The 19,134-nt window shown below is 49.8% G+C and overlaps 1 protein-coding gene across 1 annotated transcript in view; it reads left to right on the forward strand.

The window, feature by feature from the left end:
• CSMD2 (CUB and Sushi multiple domains 2) overlaps positions 1–19,134 on the forward strand; it is a 278,621-nt gene that overhangs the window by 194,390 nt on the left and 65,097 nt on the right. The window contains exons 26-34 of the mRNA XM_058856609.1: positions 590–716; positions 4,942–5,144; positions 6,625–6,816; positions 11,414–11,552; positions 12,264–12,451; positions 14,051–14,245; positions 15,383–15,499; positions 16,984–17,097; positions 17,581–17,676. Coding sequence (XP_058712592.1) covers positions 590–716; positions 4,942–5,144; positions 6,625–6,816; positions 11,414–11,552; positions 12,264–12,451; positions 14,051–14,245; positions 15,383–15,499; positions 16,984–17,097; positions 17,581–17,676 — 1,371 coding nt within the window. The remainder of the gene's footprint in view (positions 1–589; positions 717–4,941; positions 5,145–6,624; positions 6,817–11,413; positions 11,553–12,263; positions 12,452–14,050; positions 14,246–15,382; positions 15,500–16,983; positions 17,098–17,580; positions 17,677–19,134) is intronic.

Raw genomic sequence — 19,134 nt, forward strand, 5'->3', positions numbered from 1 at the left:
TAGCTGGAATTTTAGCCTCATTTATTGATGTAAAAAGATAAATTCCTGTCATTTGTGCATTTTCTTAACCTTCACTCTGTTTGCTCTGTGTGTGTTGGATATGAGGCCTTGTCTAAGCGTGTGGAAATTAAAAAGAAATGAAAGAAAACTCAAAGAAGTGAAAATTACAGAATTTGAATGGATATGTTATGGAAATTATTCCAAATCCTCACGTTCTTTGCAGTTCATTTACAGTGACATTTACAAGTTCTTTGGCTTCTTATCCTTCATTTCCCGAGGAATCCAAGCAGAGGAGCTCCATCACCCCCAGTGTGGAGCAGGGAAGCAGCATCCTGGCAGGCCCTGCCTTTCCTCCCTGGGGATTCAGGAAGGTGGAGGGAAGCTTTGCCAGGTGCTCAGAACAAGCACAGAAATGCAGAATAATTCTGAAAACTCAGCTGAATTCAATGATTCTCTTCATCTTTGTAAACTTTTGGCATCCCTGAGAAAAGCCAGAAATAATCTGTGTTGCAGGGTGAGGTTGTTGCCAAGCAAGAGCCTCAGAAAGCCACGAATCTTCTCCCTAACGCCATAAATATTTTTGTTCCAGCTGAGTGTGGAGGGACAATCAGAGGAGAGGCCTCAGGACGGATCCTTTCTCCAGGATATCCAACTCCCTATGACCACAACCTCAACTGCATCTGGATCATCGAGGCAGAGCCTGGATGTACCATTGGGTGAGCTGGGCCAGGGTCCTGTGGTTTGGCTTCTTTCCCACATGGAGCTGATTTGTCCAGGTCAATAATTAAATAAAACAAGGAGGGAGAAGCAGGGAAAAGTCTCTGGTTTGGTTCCAGAATCAGGGAATGGTTTAGGCTGGGATTAAGGATTTCTGGGCAGGAACATTTCCCAGAGCCCTCAGTGGCATCACTGCCGCTCTGTTTTCAGCCCTGTGTGTCCCCTGTGTGTCACAGCCCTGCATGGGGACACCAGAACATGGTCCTGCCCGTGGTGTTCCTGTGCTCAAACATCTCAGATGTCCATCCCTCTCCATCCCTTAATGGATGCATCCAAAATCAAACCTTTTTCCCACCAGACTAATGAGGCACTTCCCCAAAGTGCTGTGTGCCCAAGTGCCACAATTCTGGAATGAGGGTGTTGTAGGAGATCACAGGGAATGTCCCAGGATCCAGACAGCTCCTGCTCCCTGATCCTTCACTTCTGCCCCACCACCCCCACTGTGCCCAGCCCTGCCAAGCCCTTCAGGGCTGCCCTGGCTGTTCCCACAGATCCCTGGCCGGCCAAAACCCACAGAAAACTGGAATATTTGGGCAAGCCAAGCTTTGACTGAGTGGTGGGATTTGAGGGGGAGAAACGAACCTTAAAAGTATAATAATAATAATAATAATAATAATAATAATAATAATAATAATAGTCCTCTTCCAGCATCTCCCATCAGAGTTCCCATTGCTTGTCAGCCATTCCTGGCTCATCCCAAGCCTTTTTCTGTTCCATCTTGAATTCCTTCCCTCTCAATCCCATTTTCTCTCCCTGCTGCCTCAGCACCCATCACCTCTCCAGCAGAGCCTGTCCCTCACGGTGAGCTCCGTGCTGCTTTTAGCCCGTGGGTTTCTGCTGGAGACAGGTTTGGTCTGGTGTTTTCATTTTTATTTAATGCAGAAATTCCCTCCATTAGTGCTGCCCTTCAGAATGGCTCAATAATGGATGGGTTTGGGTGTGAACAGAGGAGAAAAAGCACGGCCAAGGAAGCTGAATCCCTGCACAGGCAACTTCCACGTGAAATCTCCTCTATTTTTATTCTCCTGGAAAAGGTTTTTATAGGACAGAGAGGCCCCCTTTTCCCCCATCCAAAGGCTGCTGCAGCAACTTTGCTCCTGTAATCCCTAAAAGCACCCACATGAGCAGAGATTTGGATCCACCAAAGGCTTGGAAAAGGCTGGGTGTGAAAGGGAAAGATTCCAGGAGGTATCAGAGCCACACACACCTGGTGACCCTGCCTTTCCCAGAGATCAGAGCTCCCTTTCCCTGACCCTTCATTTCCCAGCTCCAGCAGCACAGATGATCTCAGGGGAGTTGAGAGAGCACATTCCCAGCAACTTCATTTTTATGGTAATCCATTGGAAAAATAATCCTCTTCACGCATGATACAATTGTATAAAGCTCTCATTTATAACTTACATGAAAATTAATCACCAGAGCTTTTGGAATGAAGCTGTATCTGCACAGCACGAGGGGAAGGGCAGGGGGGGCGAGGCAGGGAGAAAAATGAGTCTGCACTTTAGAGCCATGAAAGGGAAAGGGCTGCTCCTGCAGAGGGGATTAATTTGGAGCATGGAGTGCCTTGCTTGGACTGGAGGAGAGGAGGAAGAAGGAGGAAAATGGAAAAGATGCTGGAAAATGGATGGAAATTCCTTGCCCAGTTGGGAGCAGGGAACACAGAGACATGGCAGAAGTGGGTTGTGGTCCATCCCTGATCCCAGTGTTGTAAAAATCCACTGAAGTTGTTAATTCATCCCCCTTTCATGGGTATTCACAGGTTCCACTTTCCAGACTTTCATCTAAAAAGAGGATTGAGAAAATTCCCAGAGCTGGAAGAGACCCCCAAGGATGATCCAGTGCAGCTCCTGGCCCTGCCCAGACACCCCAAAACCCCACCCTGTGCTTCCCAAATGCTCCTGGAGCTCTGACAGCCTTGGGAATGTGACCACGTCCAGCATTTTGGGATATTCCACTTTCCAGGGCCAGCTTTCAAGCTGGGGAAGCCTCTCTGGGGCAGAGGGAGGCAGTGGGCAGCCTCTGAACTGCTGCTGGGGTGGGAGGTGGTGGCTTTGGTGGCACCTCTGTGCCAGGGGTGCTCCCAGCCTTGCACAGCAGAGCCAAGCTGGAATGGCCAGAGCTTGGATAGGGAATGTCAGCATAAAACACCTCAGGATGGTCCTGGGGGTTGTGGGGAGCTTTGGGAAGATCTCCTCAAGGGTTGTTAACACTCCCAGGGCAGAGCTGGGCTCTCCTCTCTGCTCCTTGCTAAGCTGGCAGAGCTTCCCCTCTCTCACATTTAGATTTATATAATCTCACCAGTTTCTAATTTTCTTTTTTTTTTTTCTTTTTTTTTTTCTTTTCTTCCCCCTCTACGTTGCCATGCTTGTAACTGGGAAATTGGGATTGTCAGAGTGCAGAAATAAAACTCCTTTCCCCTCAGGAATAAAACTCCTTTCCCCTCCATTGTCTGCTGAAGCAGGGGCTCTGCCTGGTCTCCAGCATCAGGCTGGGGGAAAAGCTGAGATGTTCCTGTGGAATAGATGGATTTGCTCCAGAGAGCACCAGATCTGATATCCCAGCAGATTCCAGGCACTGGACAGCTTGTCCCATGGATCACCTGGATCAAGGTTTTCTCCCCGTGGCACAGCCTGAAGTTGTTTTTCCTCAAAGAAATCGGGGTGGTTTAGGCAGCCCTGGAGCTGCTGGTGGCAGTTCCAGGGTGTCTCCCCACCCCAGCTCAACCTCTGGCAACCTCTCCTTGATCCCAAGGTCTCCAGGGATGAGTCTTTTCCAGCATTTCTGGCTCACTGGGCCCAGTAAAGGCTGGGAACAAATGTAATCACACTGAGGCAGCCATGGAGAACAGCTCTGCATCATCCATCCTGATTTTCCTCAAGCCTGGCTTTATTTCTCTTTGCTCAAGGTCTCTGCTCAGGAGATTTATGATTCAGCTCTTTTGGTTTCTCCCAGCTTCTGTGGGCATCATTTTTTTGCTGAGGATTTTGCAGTGGGGCTTTTTTTTCCTCCCCATTTTCTTTATGGTGCTCCTCGATTTATTTATGTTTGCCCCAGCTAAATGGGAAAGCAGCCAAGTGAAAGGCTCCCTGTTTGCCTCTGTGGGCTGGCAGGGATTTCAGCACAGCACCTGATGGGTTTGTTTTTTACGGGTTTTTGCTGTTTCTAGGTTTTTGTCCCCGTTTCACACTGGGGTTGAGTCGCCCAGGGTTGGCCTGGTTTTGTTGTGCCAGAGGGAAAACAGTGACAAACAGGGACAGGAAATCCCTCCTCTCCAGGTGGGATTGGAGTGCAGGAGGGGATCAGCTCCTGCTCCATCATTGGGAATGGGCACATTCCCAAGAGCTCCAGAAGGGTTTGAAAAGACCCTCAAGGACAGGGTGGGATTTGGGGATGTCTGCAGGGCCTGGAATTGGATTTGATGATCCCTGTGGGTCCATTCCTGCTCAGGACATTCCATGACTCTGAACTGCAGCCTTCAGCTGGTGACTCCCCCCAGTGTCACCATAACCTGGGCAGGATCTTGTTGTTGCATGGTTCTTCTGACTTGGGAAGATCCCAAAGCTCTTGGAAAAGCCTGGATCCATCTGCTCCCCATCCTCCCACGTTAGAGCTGGGCCTGGGGAGCAGCAGGGTGAGATCCCACCAGGGATGTGTTGAGACCACGTTTGTCCTGTCCTGGAGTGCCACCAGCCCTCACCTGGCACAGAGGGACCTCCTGCCTCTCCCATTCCCTTGGGTCCATCACTGGCCCAGATCCAACGGGAATTCCCTCACCATGAGGCCTCCTGAGGAATTCCCTGTGCAAGTGCCTTGGCTGAAAGCTTTGAGCGCTCTCTCCAGGACAGACCCGACTCTGAAATCCAGAGGAAGGGAATGAAATCTGCCTTCAAAGCATCAAAATAAACCCCTCAGTGTCAGTTCATTGTCACCTCCTTAACTCCTGTTTTCCCTTCCCTTCCTGGTGTGGATTTTGGAGCACTCTCTCCTGCTGCCTCATTTTCTCTCTGTTCTCTGCTGAAGTTCCTCTGTGTTCCATCCTGCAACATCCAGACCTTCCTAAAATACATCAAAATCTTGGAGGTGCTGCAATCCAGCCTCAGGGCTGCCTGAATCTGGCACAAACCGCATTCCAGGTGTGAATTCCGGGTGTTTTTTGCCCCACAGGCTTCATTTCATGGTTTTCCACACGGAGGAGTTCCACGACGTGCTGCGGATCTGGGACGGGCCGGTGGAGAACGGGATCCTGCTGAAGGAGATGAGCGGCTCGGGGCTGCCCGGGGACATCCACAGCACCTTCAACTCCGTCATCCTGCAGTTCAACACCGACTTCTTCACCAGCAAGCAGGGCTTTGCCATCCAGTTCTCAGGTGGGATGTGCAGGGATTCCTCAAAAACCCCACCAAACCCAGAGCAAAAATCCAAGCAAACCCAGAAATCCCAGGTGTATCCACAGGGTGAGCAGGTGACGCTGCAGTGGACACTTGGTCACTTTCATAATAAATAAAAAGAAAATGAACTCTATTAGACCATTCACTAATCACTTATTTACCACTTAATTCCATCTATTCACTAATTAATTTGTTACAAATATTACTTGCAGTGTTGCTGTGAAGACAAAAATTCACAAAACCCAGAGCACGTTGATATTTATGAAATTAAAATCCAGCATTCTTGGGCTACAGACACTGAAATTAGTGTGATCCTGTAAAACATGAGCTGCACATCCTGGGAGCTGGGATGGGACTTTTCCTGGACTTTGACACATTGAAACATGTTCCCAAGTTGTTTTTTTTTTCCATAACTTTCTGTCCAGGGTGCCTTGCTCAGCTGGGGGAACAAGCCAGCATTTTGGGGAGAATCCCTGCTGGATTTCAGACCTTTGGGATGACCCAGACAGAGGCAGAGCTTTGTGTCACCCAGCACAGCTGTGCCACCCCAAATGTTTTTTGCTAGACTTGTGTCCCATCCTGCCAGGAAGGAGCAGCCTGGGCTGTTAACTTCCTTATCTGCAGCTGCACAGAAAGAGAGGGATTTCCTCTGGCTCTTTCAAGAGCAGCTTTCTCTAAACTGCCTGGGTGTAACAGACTCTCATCAATTTACCAGGAAATAAGCTCCTGATCTGGAGCTGGGCTTTATTGACTGCTCCTGCATAAAGCCTTTGTTCAGCAGGTGTGACTAAGCAGCCAGACCTGAGCTCAGACCTGTCCACTTTGGGATCTTGGGAGCTTTAATGAGGTGGATAAGCTCACAAAACTGCTATTACTCCAGGATTTTCCCTGCTGGTAAATCCTTGTGGTGTTGGCAGACCTTGAGCTCAGGCAGCAGCAAAGCTTTGCCTGTCCCCAGCTCAGGGGACATCTCAGACCTCAAAGAGAGGCAGCAACAAGTCTGGAAAGGGAAACAAACACATTTCTGAAAGGTCAGGCTTGATGCTTCACAGATCTTGAGGCTAAATTTCTCTGCCACTCCAGGGAAAGTGGGATGTGCTGGTGGCTGAGTTGATTTTGCAGCATGTGCCTGGCGCAGAACTCTCCAAAAACGCCGTGGAAGATCAGTGGGTGTCTGGCCTGATGGAGTAAACAGCCATGTGCACAATTCTACATCAAAGCTGCTCCCTGGGTACTGCTTTAGAACTTGCTGGTCCCCAGAGCCTTTCCCAGCTGGAGTGGCAGATGCTCAGAGCAAAGGGAAAGGCACTTTTTGTGTGTGGGGAACTTCATGGGATGCTGAGGGAGCAGAGATGGGGAACAAGGCATGGCCTGGGTGTCTGGGTGAGGACAGAGCCTCAGGACAGCTGGTGCTGAGAACAAACATGGATATTCAAGTTGTGCTTTTAATTCCCTCCAGTTTCCACGGCCACTTCCTGCAACGACCCAGGAATCCCCCAGAACGGGAGCCGCAGTGGGGACAGCAAAGAGGCCGGGGACTCCATCACCTTCCAGTGCAACCCCGGCTACGCCCTGCAAGGGGAGGCCCAGATCACCTGTGTGCAGATCGAGAACAGGTTCTTCTGGCAGCCAGACCCGCCCATCTGCACAGGTACAGCCCCGTCCTGGGCACACTGGAACAGAGATGGGGTCTTCAGAAGGTTTTTTATAATGCTGTTTATTCCATAGACTGGAGTTACAGCAGCTGGGGGTTGTGGGTCGGCCTACAGCTGCTGGCTATAGGAGAGCCCTGTGTCCTGAAGCCCATTTAGTTCTGGTTACAGAGCTATACATTTGTGTATTTGTATATTTGTAATAGCATTTGTAGTGCAATTATATCTCTTTCTTTTGCTGTGCATATCATCACATAACAACCATCATACACAATACCTTTACATTTACACATATCCTATCAGAACTGCCAGAATTACCACACTGTGTTAGTGACTAACCAATCATCTGAGGTAGTAATTACATGTTAAACTTTGAAGCTTTTGTAGTGGAAAATTCTTTTTGCTTTGGTAAAAAGCTTCTTTCTGTCTGCCTATACTTTTTTTACTTGGTAGCAAACATGCTTTGTTTGACAACCACTTAACCTGTTGGACTTTGGCCATAAAACCTCCTTCTAACTGACTAAACCTTTGTTTTAAACCTTCCAACTTGACTAAACCTTCTCTCAGCTGTTTCAGCAACAGCTGGCCCTAAAAACATCTTTTTATATATCAAAGCTTGCTTTCATTTCTAGAGAACCTTCTGCTAAGTAAAACTTACCTACAGTAAAATCTGTAAAACTTTTCTGTTAAATTCTCATCCTGCCCAGCAGGACACAGGCAGGGATCCCTGTCTGAATCCATGAACACAGATCCCTGTCTGAATCCATGAACACAGATCCCTGTCTGAATCCATGGACACAGATCCCTGTCTGAATCCATGGAGACAGATCCCTGTCTGAATCCATGGACACAGATCCCTGTCTGAATCCATGGAGACAGATCCCTGTCTGAATCCATGAACACAGATCCCTGTCCTGAATCCATGGACACAGATCCCTGTCTGAATCCATGGAGACAGATCCCTGTCCTGAATCCATGGACACAGATCCCTGTCTGAATCCATGGACACAGATCCCTGTCTGAATCCAAGGACACAGATCCCTGTCTGAATCTATGGACACAGATCCCTGTCTGAATCCATGGAGACAGATCCCTCTCTGAATCCATGAACACAGATCCCTGTCTGAATCCATGAACACAGATCCCTGTCTGAATCCATGAACACAGATCCCTGTCTGAATCCATGGATACAGATCCCTGTCTGAATCCCTGTCTGAATCCATGGATACAGATCCCTGTCTGAATCCATGAACACAGATCCCTGTCTGAATCCAAGGACACAGATCCCTGTCTGAATCCATGGACACAGATCCCTGTCTGAATCCATGAACACAGATCCCTGTCTGAATCCATGGAGACAGATCCCTGTCTGAATCCATGAACACAGATCCCTGTCCTGAATCCATGGAGACAGATCCCTGTCTGAATCCATGGAGACAGATCCCTGTCTGAATCCATGGACACAGATCCCTGTCTGAATCCATGGAGACAGATCCCTGTCTGAATCCATGGAGACAGATCCCTGTCCTGAATCCATGGAGACAGATCCCTGTCTGAATCCATGGATACAGATCCCTGTCTGAATCCATGGACACAGATCCCTGTCCTGAATCCATGGACACAGATCCCTGTCCTGAATCCATGAACACAGATCCCTGTCTGAATCCATGGACACAGATCCCTGTCCTGAATCCATGGACACAGATCCCTGTCTGAATCCATGGACACAGATCCCTGTCCTGAATCCATGGACACAGATCCCTGTCCTGAATCCATGGACACAGATCCCTGTCCTGAATCCATGAACACAGATCCCTGTCTGAATCCATGGACACAGATCCCTGTCCTGAATCCATGAACACAGATCCCTGTCTGAATCCATGGAGACAGATCCCTGTCTGAATCCATGGACACAGATCCCTCTCTGAATCCAAGGACACAGATCCCTGTCCTGAATCCATGAACACAGATCCCTGTCTGAATCCATGGAGACAGATCCCTGTCTGAATCCAAGGACACAGATCCCTGTCTGAATCTATGGACACAGATCCCTGTCTGAATCCATGGAGACAGATCCCTGTCTGAATCCATGGACACAGATCCCTGTCTGAATCCATGGAGACAGATCCCTGTCTGAATCCATGAACACAGATCCCTGTCCTGAATCCATGGACACAGATCCCTGTCTGAATCCATGGAGACAGATCCCTGTCCTGAATCCATGGACACAGATCCCTGTCTGAATCCATGGACACAGATCCCTGTCTGAATCCAAGGACACAGATCCCTGTCTGAATCTATGGACACAGATCCCTGTCTGAATCCATGGAGACAGATCCCTGTCTGAATCCATGGACACAGATCCCTGTCTGAATCCATGGAGACAGATCCCTGTCTGAATCCATGAACACAGATCCCTGTCCTGAATCCATGGACACAGATCCCTGTCTGAATCCATGGAGACAGATCCCTGTCTGAATCCATGGACACAGATCCCTGTCCTGAATCCATGGACACAGATCCCTGTCTGAATCCATGGACACAGATCCCTGTCTGAATCCATGGACACAGATCCCTGTCTGAATCCATGAACACAGATCCCTGTCTGAATCTATGGACACAGATCCCTGTCTGAATCTATGGACACAGATCCCTGTCTGAATCCATGGACACAGATCCCTGTCCTGAATCCATGGATACAGATCCCTGTCTGAATCCATGGACACAGATCCCTGGACACAGATCCCTGTCCTGAACCCTGTTGTAATTACAGTTTTACCCCACACATCTTAAAAAATTAAGAAATATTAAAAAAAATAATCCTTCAGGTATCCAGAGCTGTGATAAAACATGCTGATTTTCTAATACTTCAAATTGTGTTTAAAGTTTGTTTTCCAGGCAGTTTTAATATCCAATGACAAAGGATTTGGAGGAATAATCAGTAAAATATCAATAGCTGGGGGAGAGGCAGCCTGGTCAGAGCTAAAGTAGCAAAATTCAGTGTTAAATTTAGGGCTGAATTGGGTTATTTAGCATTTCAAATGCATTTTCCCCTCTTTGTGGCACAACTTCCAAACAATCTGGGCTGGGAGAACCCTGGGGGGTTTGGGCCATTTGAGATCTGCATCCCTCCTAATCCCAGGCAGCACTGGCTGGGTCCAGCTCCTGCCTCAGATCCCTTGGAGACTCTGGGTGGGATTTTCAAAGGAATCCGAGGGTGTTGAACACTTGTCTCCCTCAGGCTTTTCAAAAATGAGTCCTTAGATTTCAGTTTCTTCTGTGTTTTCCCCTGACATTACAGTCTGGGAGGGGAAAGAACCCTTGGGTGTAAAATTAGGGTGAATGGGCACACAAGAAATGCTGGTGGGTTCTTCCAAGGCATTTCTGGGGGACTTTCAGCCAAATTATCCAGATTTCCTGGTGTGTCCCAGAGGGATAAAAGTTCTCTGTGCCTGAGTCTGGACTTGGTTGAAGAAGTTGCTTTAAAACTTTTTCTAATCTCTATTTGGATATTTGTAGACTGGACCTACTGGATTTTTCCTGATACTTTTCTTACCAAAGCCCACAGGACAATCCCATGTGCTCATTCCTTCATGGAAAATCCTTCCAAGATTTATCCCAACACTTCTGCCCCATCCCAGCTCATTTCCCACAAGCTGTGCTCTCCTTGCTCTCATCCCATCCTAAGTATGGGAAGCTTGGTGGTTCTTCCATGGTATTTTTGGGAGGCCTTCAGCCAAATTTTCCATATCTGTGCTGTGATTTCCTGGTGTGTCCCAGAAGGATAACATTTATCCATTCTTGGACTTGGAGAGAGGTCTCTAGTCCCTACTATGACATTTCTAGACCAACCTCACTGGGTTTCACCTGATATTTTTCTTGGTATTTTTCTTTATAAAAGCATACAGGGCAGTGTCATGTTCTCACTCCTTCATGGAAAATCCTTCCAAGATTTATCCCATCAATTTTTGTCCCATCCCAGCTCATTTCCCACTCTGCAGCTGCTGCCAGACCCCATCCCAAATGTACAAGGGCTGATCTGGGGAATCAGCGAGCATCAGCCCTCACAAGGAGCCTGCAGAAAAAAACCGACAGGAAAAATATCAGTCATGTTTTGCCACAGTGGGAAACATGAGCAGGCACTTGGAGCCTTAAAAAGTAATAATTGATTTTTCAATCAGCCTGGCATTTAATGTGCTGGGAAGTGGAGTAAACACAACCAAGCCATTTAGGCCCAGACGTGTTTCCACCTCATTACAAGTGAACAGGCCTTGACAGGGAGTTCCATAAATGCAGCAGAAAAGTGAAGATCTCCCTCTCAGTCCTCCTGGCTCCTCACTTACGAGTTTTAGGGAGGTTGTGGTGGCATCCAGAGCTCTGTTTTTGGTGTTTGTCCCTTGTGCAATGACAGAGCCACCACAACCTCGTGTCACATGTGAGCCTCAGGGTCACTTCCCACTAAAAACATCCCAGGATTCTGTGCTATCCTGAGCCCCCCTGTCTATCCACATCTCCCTCTTTTTCCATTCTTGTTTCCCGTTGCTGCTTTGGAGGTGTGTGTGCTCCACAGCTCACCCTGGGCTGGTTCTTCTGCAGCTCCCTGTGGTGGGATCCTGACGGGCCCGGCGGGGGTGATCCTGTCCCCGCAGTATCCGGAGCCGTATCCCCCAGGGAAGGAGTGTGACTGGAAGCTGACAGTGTCCCCTGACTATGTCATTGCCCTGGTGTTCAACATGTGAGTACCCAAGGGTTTGGTGCCACGGGAGGGATCATCTGGGTGTGGATGTCCTGAACTCTGGGAAGGAACCAGCCCTGTCCCATGCCCCTGGATAAGCTGTCCCCAGACTTTTTTTGAGGGGAGATGTTGCTGCTGAAGATGAATAGATCACACGGACACAGGTCGAGGTGTGGTGAAGAGAAGAGAAAGTTTATTTTTCCCTCCAGGATTTATAGGTTTCTGACCACAGCCAGGGATTGGATGGTCAGGATAACACTTTCTCACTGCACTGGCTATGAGAGATGCCCATCACAAGACGTGGAACAGAAAGAATGTACACATATCTATGTTTACAGTTACTGTCCTGGGAAAGTCCTTAGAAAACCATGTCAGCAAGCTCAGAAGCTGAGTTTTCAGGGTGACAGGGAGATCCTCATATTCCAGCTGCAGCTCCTCTTTGGAACACAGAACATGGCCTGGTATAGCCTGAGAGTCCCTGCAGCAGCTCTGGCTCAGGCTGTCTCTCCTGACTCCATCCCCACTCCTGCATTCCTCCCCCGTGGGATGGAGGCAGGAATCTCCTCTGCCTGGCAGGGTGAGACATTCAGGAACGTTCTGCTTGGCAGAACTTTGGAGCAGGAGCAGTCAGTCCCTGCCCTGGGGTTCCACATCCCAGAGTTCTCCAGGGATGCATCCCCTACTCCAGACTCTCCTCCTTTGCTTTTGCAGCTTCAGCCTGGAGCCTGGCTATGATTTCCTGCACATCTATGATGGGCCTGACTCCCTGAGCCCCCTGATTGGGAGTTTTTATGGCTCCCAGCTCCCGGAGAGGATCGAGAGCAGCAGCAACAGCCTTTTCCTGGCATTCCGGAGCGACGCCTCCGTCAGCAGCGCTGGCTTCGTCATCGAGTACACAGGTGGGGGCTGAGGGCACACCTGGCCCAGCAGGTACCTGGGGCTTTCCCTGTGCTTATTCCCAGCTTTTTCCACCTCGTTGGAACAAGTGGGAGTGGATCTGGTTTCTGTGGAAAACTCCTTCCAGGAGGAATTCTGGTGTTTTGCCACCCCCAAAGCAGAGGGTGGAGAACAGGAGGGAGGGAGGGAGTCCCTCTTGCCCCAAGCAGTGGGAGGAGAGAGGGAGATGAAGAGGAGCAGAGTGGAACAGGGAAAGAGGAAAAATGGTGCTCAAAGTGTCCAAAATTTGTGCATCAAGACTCTACTGAGACCAGGAGGGCCCAGGATTTCAGGATTTAAAGGATGAGGATACAAATGTGTGATGGGCAGTGGGGGTTGACCAGGCTGTGGCTCCCAAAACAGGGAATTGGTGCTCTGGGAAAATAAAATGCCCATCCTTTTGTTCCCCATTTACCTGTACCACCTGGTGCAGCTGCTGTAGACAGGAAATCATGGGATCATTTGATTTTTCATGCAGAGAAGCAAAAGCAAGACCTGTGGGCTTTACAGTTTCCTGTTTCTCCTTCCACACCTTCCCCAAAATCTGAGAGCCCCTGATTTAATGCTTAAGCACACTTGAATTGTTCCCAGAGCCACTGCTCTCAGAAAAGCCCTCGTCTTTAATGAGCAATTTCCAAATGACAAAAGAGCAGGATTAATCAAAGCCTCTAATTATCTTGCAGGCAGGAAAAAAAATAAGAGAAAGAAAAAAAAATCCCCCAAAAAAAGCTGTTAGAAGAAGAAGGAAAGAAATATCTAAGTCCTGACAGCTCTGTAGTGTTCCCTGGAATTTTTATACGGAAATGGGATTTTAAACTCTGCAGGGCAGAAAGTTTTTCACTCTCTACCTGCCAGGAGGGTGGAACAAGGTGGGGTTTGGTTCTGCTGCCAGGGATCAGGGACAGGACGAGAGGGAACCGCCTCAGGTTGTGCCAGGGGAGGCTCAGGTTGGACATAAGCAGGAATTTCTGCATGGAAAGGGTGGTCAGGCCTTGAAAGGGGTGGAATCCCCACCCCTGGAGGGGTCCAAGTACATGGCACAAGGAATAAATAAAAGAATCCCAGACTGATTCCACTGTCCCAGGTTGCTCCAAGTTCCATCCAGCCTGGCCTTGGACACTTCCAGGGATGGGGAATCCACGATTTCTCTGTGCCATCTCCTCATCTCAGATATGATTTGTCCTTGTGGCACTCGATGCTCTGGGCTGGTAACAAGGTGGGGATGGGTCACAGCTTGGACTCGATGATCCTGAAGGGATTTTCCAGCCTCAGTGATCCTGGAATTGTGTGAAATCAAAGTTTTGCCTTACTGCTTGGATTTTGGGTGCCTGTGTGGGAACTGGAGCCCCCCTTCTCCCAGAGCTCCTGTGCTGAGCACCCCAAGAGGGTCTGGAGCAGCCAGAATCCAAACCAAATCCAAAATCCAGACCCTGCAAATGGTCCTTGTGAAAACCCCACCAATTCCCAGATGGAAAAAAGCCTAGAAAAACTATTTCACTGATCAAAACAGCAGAGGAGCAGTGCCAGAGGAAAAAAAATCCTGGGAATTCTTTTCCCTGCAGAGAACCCCCGGGAGTCCTGCTTTGACCCAGGGTCCATCAAGAACGGCACCAGGGTGGGCACGGACCTGAAGCTGGGCTCCACCATCACCTTCTACTGTGACGGGGGCTACAACATCGAGGGGGGCCCCACCCTCACCTGTGTCATGGGAGCAGATGGAAAACCCACCTGGAACAAGCTTCGTCCCACCTGTACAGGTAAATCCCACGGGAAAGGGCAGGCGGAAGGATGTGCCCGGAGCCGCTTCCCTCAGCGCGTCACCCACGGAAAACTGGGTGTTGATTTAGAGGGGTTTTCTCAGTGCTCTCTCGTTTTTTAGGGGTTCTTCCAGGAATTATTTTTCATCGTTTTTCAGGGTTTTAACAGCTCTTCTTTTAACAGGAAGAGATGATTTCTGGGAGTTTTCCTGAGCTTTTTTTTGGAGATAGATGGGAAACTGGACACGGCTGATCCAGTGTCTGACACATCCCGAGCACCTGGTCAGGAATCCACTTAAACCCTGGCTAAACCTGATCCTTGCTAATCTAAACCCTCAATCTTGGGCATTCCTGAGCAGGGGCAGAGCTCAGTGACAAAACAAGGTTGTTTTTCTTAGGGTTTTGTTGCACTATACGACACAGACTCTCTAGCTGGATTGCACAAGAGAACAAGTTTTATTATACCAGATCTGTTTTTGTAGACAGTTCCGAGAAGGTTCGGAAAGGTAAAACTCACTGGTCATTAAACCAACACATCACCATCACTGGACAGCTGGGAACAACACCCAACAACAACAGCTTTTCTTGCAAGGAAACAACAAGGTGACAAACAACACCTGCAGAGGTTGTTTTCCTTCTCCAAGGACTGTTTGGATTCCTCCTTTTGATTTCTCAGGCCAGAGTGAGAACCTTGTGTGACTCAGTTTCACACAGGCTCAAGCTAATTCCTGAAGCCTAAAGGTCTCTTATCTGACCATTGTCAGTTCCCACAGGGTTTCTCTGTGTTTATTTTATTTTATTTTCTGGCTTCATGGACTGCAGTCAGACTTGAGCTGAGAAGGGAATCAAGAGGCAGCTGATGGGGGGAAGGAATGAAATCCCTAATTTGGGAAGGCTCTGGCAGGGAAAATGAGGAAAGGTGGAAAAAGGAGCTCATCCCAAGCTGTGGGGTGGGGAATGGTGCAAACCCCACATTAATGGCGTGGTTTTTCCAGGTGGTAATTCCAGCACCAACTAGGACTGGGATAAACCTGATTTTTCCTATGAGAACTTTCAGGGAGCAGCACCTGGAGCAGGGAATGGTGGCTGGGGACATTTCCAGGCTCCAGGGATGCTCCATGATCCTTTCCCTTGCAGCTCCCTGTGGAGGGCAGTACACAGGCTCGGATGGAGTCGTCCTGTCCCCAAATTATCCCCAAAACTACACCAGTGGCCAGGTGTGCCTGTACTCCATCATCGTGCCCAAGGACTACGGTACCATGCTTGGAATTTTTATGGGATTCTCTTCTTGCACCTCTTTACTTGCTGGGTTTTAATGATAATTTTTTATAACTGGAGATAGGGCAGAAGGAAGAGTAGCAAGTGGTGCTGTTGGGTGCTCTGCATGCTGGAGTCAGAGAAAATTCTGGATTTGTCCAGGTTTTGTCCAAAGCTCAACCCAACGGGAGCCAGTTACAGCTAATCAGTATTTATTGTCCCTTGGTGGAATTCTGCACCTCCTTAGGCAGAGAAAGGGGATGAGTCAAAGAAAATTCCCAGTGGGCTGGGAATCAGTGGGAAAAGGTCATGGCAATGAACTCCAGGGAGGCTGGTGCTGCCTCTGGAATTTGGGGATAAATAAAGGGCTCCCGTTTTTCCAGGCTGTCACTCAGGGCTTGTCCCTGCCTGGAATAAAGGCAGCTGAAACGGGACAAAGGTTGTGCTGGGAAAATAGATCCCAGTTTGGAATGCTGGGGGTTCCTGTGCAGGGCCAGGGGCTGGACTCGATGGTCCTTGGGGTCTATTTCAGCTCAGGGGACTCTGTGATTCCATGAAAACGCCTTGGCTCCATGGCCTGGCTGTGTAGGGTGATGGTAGGGACAGCAGTGGGGTGATGGTGGGGACAGCAAGGGGACAGCAGTAGGATGGCAGGGGGATGGCAGGGGGATGGCAGTGAGGATGACAGTGGGGACAGCAGTGGGGTGACAGTGGTGACAGCAGTGTGGGGACACTGGGAGCAGCAGGATGGTGACACCAGGGACAGCAGTGGGGTGATGATGGTGACAGCAGTGTGGTGACACCGGGGACAGCAGTGTGATGACAATGGTGACAGCAGTGTGATGACAGTGGGGACAGCAGTGTGGTGACACCAGGGACAGCAGTGTGGGGACACTGGGGACAGCAGTGTGATGGCAATGATGACAGCAGTGAGACGACACCAGGGACAGCAGTGTGATGACAATGGTGACAGCAGGGTGGTGACACCAGGGACAGCAGTGGGGTGATGATGGTGACAGCAGTGTGGTGATGCTGGGGACAGCAATATGGTGACACCAGGGACAGCAGTGTGGTGACACTGGGGACAGCAGTGTGATGACACCAGGGACAGCAGTGTGATGACACCAGGGACAGCAGTATGGTGACACCAGGGACAGCAGTGTGGTGACACCAGGGACAGCAGTGTGATGGCAATGATGACAGCAGTGTGATGATGCTGGGGACAGCAGTGTGGTGACACCAGGGACAGCAGTGTGATGACACCAGGGACAGCAGTGCGATGGCAATGATGACAGCAGTGTGGTGACATTGGGGACAGCAGTGTGGTGACAGCAGGGACAGCAGTGTGATGACAATGGTGATAGCAGTGTGATGATGCTGTGGACAGCAGCAGGGTGACACTGGGGACAGCAGCAGGGTGACACTGGGGACAGCAGTGGCTGGTCCCAGCCCTGTCCCTGTCCCTGTCCCTGTCCCCGCAGTGCTCTTCGGGCAGTTCGCCTTTTTCCAGACAGCGCTCAATGATGTGGTGGAAGTGCACGATGGCCCCACACAGCACTCGCGCCTGCTCAGCTCCCTCTCGGGCTCTCACTCAGGTAGAGATCTGCTCCCTGTCCCTGTCCCTGTCCCGTTCCTGTCCCTGTCCCAGCCCCTGTCCCTGTCCCTGTCCCTGTCCCTGTCCCTGTCCCAGCCCCTGTCCCTGTCCCTGTCCCTGTCCCGTCCTTGTCCCTGTCATAGCCCCAGCCCCTGTCCCAGCCCCTGTCCCTGTCCCTGTCCCTGTCCCTGTCCCTGTCCCATCCCTGTCCCTGTCCCTGTCCCTGTCCCTGTCCCTGTCCCAGCCCCTTTCCCTGTCCTGTCCCTGTCCCTGCCCCTGTCCCTGTCCTGTCCCTGTCCCTGTCCTGTCCCTGTTCCTGTCCCTGTCCCTGTCCCAGCCCCTGTCCCTGCCCTGTCCCTGTCCCTGTCCCTGCTGGGGAAAGCAGCTTTGTCACAGCTGGCACCCAACACCTGCTCCCTGTGTCCTGTGAGTGTCCCTCATTCCTTCACCTCTGTCTCTCACATTTTCTCTCCTCCCCATCCAGGGGAATCTTTGCCGTTGGCCACCACCAACCAGATCCTCATCAAATTCAGCTCCAAGGGTCAATCCACGGCCAAAGGCTTTCATTTTGTCTACCAAGGTGAGTTCAGGTGTGTTCTGGAAGTGTCCTCAGGTTGCTCCCAGGGGTGTTCTGAGTGTCCTGAGCTGCTTTGTGTGTCTGGGGGTTCTGAGCAGGGAATATCACAGGGAATTAGGATTCCTTTGGGAGCAGAGCTCTGGCAGGGCTGTCTGGCTGCTGTGGGTACTTCGTATTCTGCCCTTTCATTCCCACTCAGCCTGAATCCTGCACATCCCAGGATTATCATCAGCCCCATCCCGGCGTCATGCCCGGAGTCACACAGAGAATTTGGAGATTTATCCTGCAGCAATTCATCCCAGTGGCATTTTTAGCACTTTGCTGGGTGTAAGCAGCTGAAATCCTGTCTGGCAGCTTGGAAATTCTCCCTCTGTGCATGTCACAGGCTCGGGGCTGTCACACTCCTGCCCCTTGATCCTTTCAGTAACAGCTTTGTGCTGCTCTGGGCGAGAACAACTCAGGGATTTTATGGGAGTAAATAGCAAATGATGCACAGAACAGTGGGAAAACAGAAGGGATTTCTCACCCACGTGCTCCCTGGAGTTATCTGTGGGAACATCCAGGCTTTTGCTGCAAAGAGGAGACAGACACTGCCATGACCCGAGCCTTCTCCAGGGGTGAAGCCAAACATGGTTTGGATTTTGGACTAGTTAGAGATCTGTTCTCTTGAATTCCTGCCTAATGAGTGTGAAACAGCCGAGGTTGTGATTGTAATCTTCAAAGAGCTCAGCAGAGCAAAGGTTTTGATGAAACCAGGGAAGGTTTCCTCCTCCCTCCTGCAAGAGCTGCATGGGAAGCAAGAGGACAAGGGCAACCTGGCCCTGATTTGGATCTGCCTGGCCAGACTCTAATTAGCTAAACACTCAGAAATGTAAAGCAACTCAGAGGAAAATATTAATTGAATTCTTCCTCTGCAATAGACCTGTTTTTTTTTTATGAGTTTTTCTCCTCACTTATCTGATAGACTCATTCCTGCCTTTAACTGTAATTCCCAGTACTCAACAGGAATATCAACAACTCTGGCACCATCACAACTTAAATCCCCCTTTTCTGTCTTTTCCCAAGAAGTTTTTTTCCAAATCCTGTTCCTTCATGGCCATGAGGCCCAGGGGGTTGAAGAACCCAAAGGGTTCCCCATGGAGCCTCCTGCATTGGGTGACAAAACAACTTTCTGGGAAGTCACTGCCAAATCCTTTTGTTCCCATGGGTAAAAACAACCTTTTGATGTGGGGAAAGTTCTCTGGAGGGAGGCAGCAGGGGGAGTTCTGAATGTCCCAGCTGCTTTTATTTCAGGTATGTAATCATTAAATCATTAAGGTTGGAACAAACCTCCAAGATCTTCAAGCCCCACCTTCATCCAAGGTGACCCAGTGGTGTCACCAAGTGCCACCTCCACTCAGTCTGTCATGGAACCACTGGAACTCGGATCACTTGAGCTGGCAGAACTGGGAGTGAAATGTT

Source organism: Poecile atricapillus, chromosome 24, assembly GCF_030490865.1.
Source record: "Poecile atricapillus isolate bPoeAtr1 chromosome 24, bPoeAtr1.hap1, whole genome shotgun sequence".
In the NCBI taxonomy this organism is placed as follows: domain Eukaryota; kingdom Metazoa; phylum Chordata; class Aves; order Passeriformes; family Paridae; genus Poecile; species Poecile atricapillus.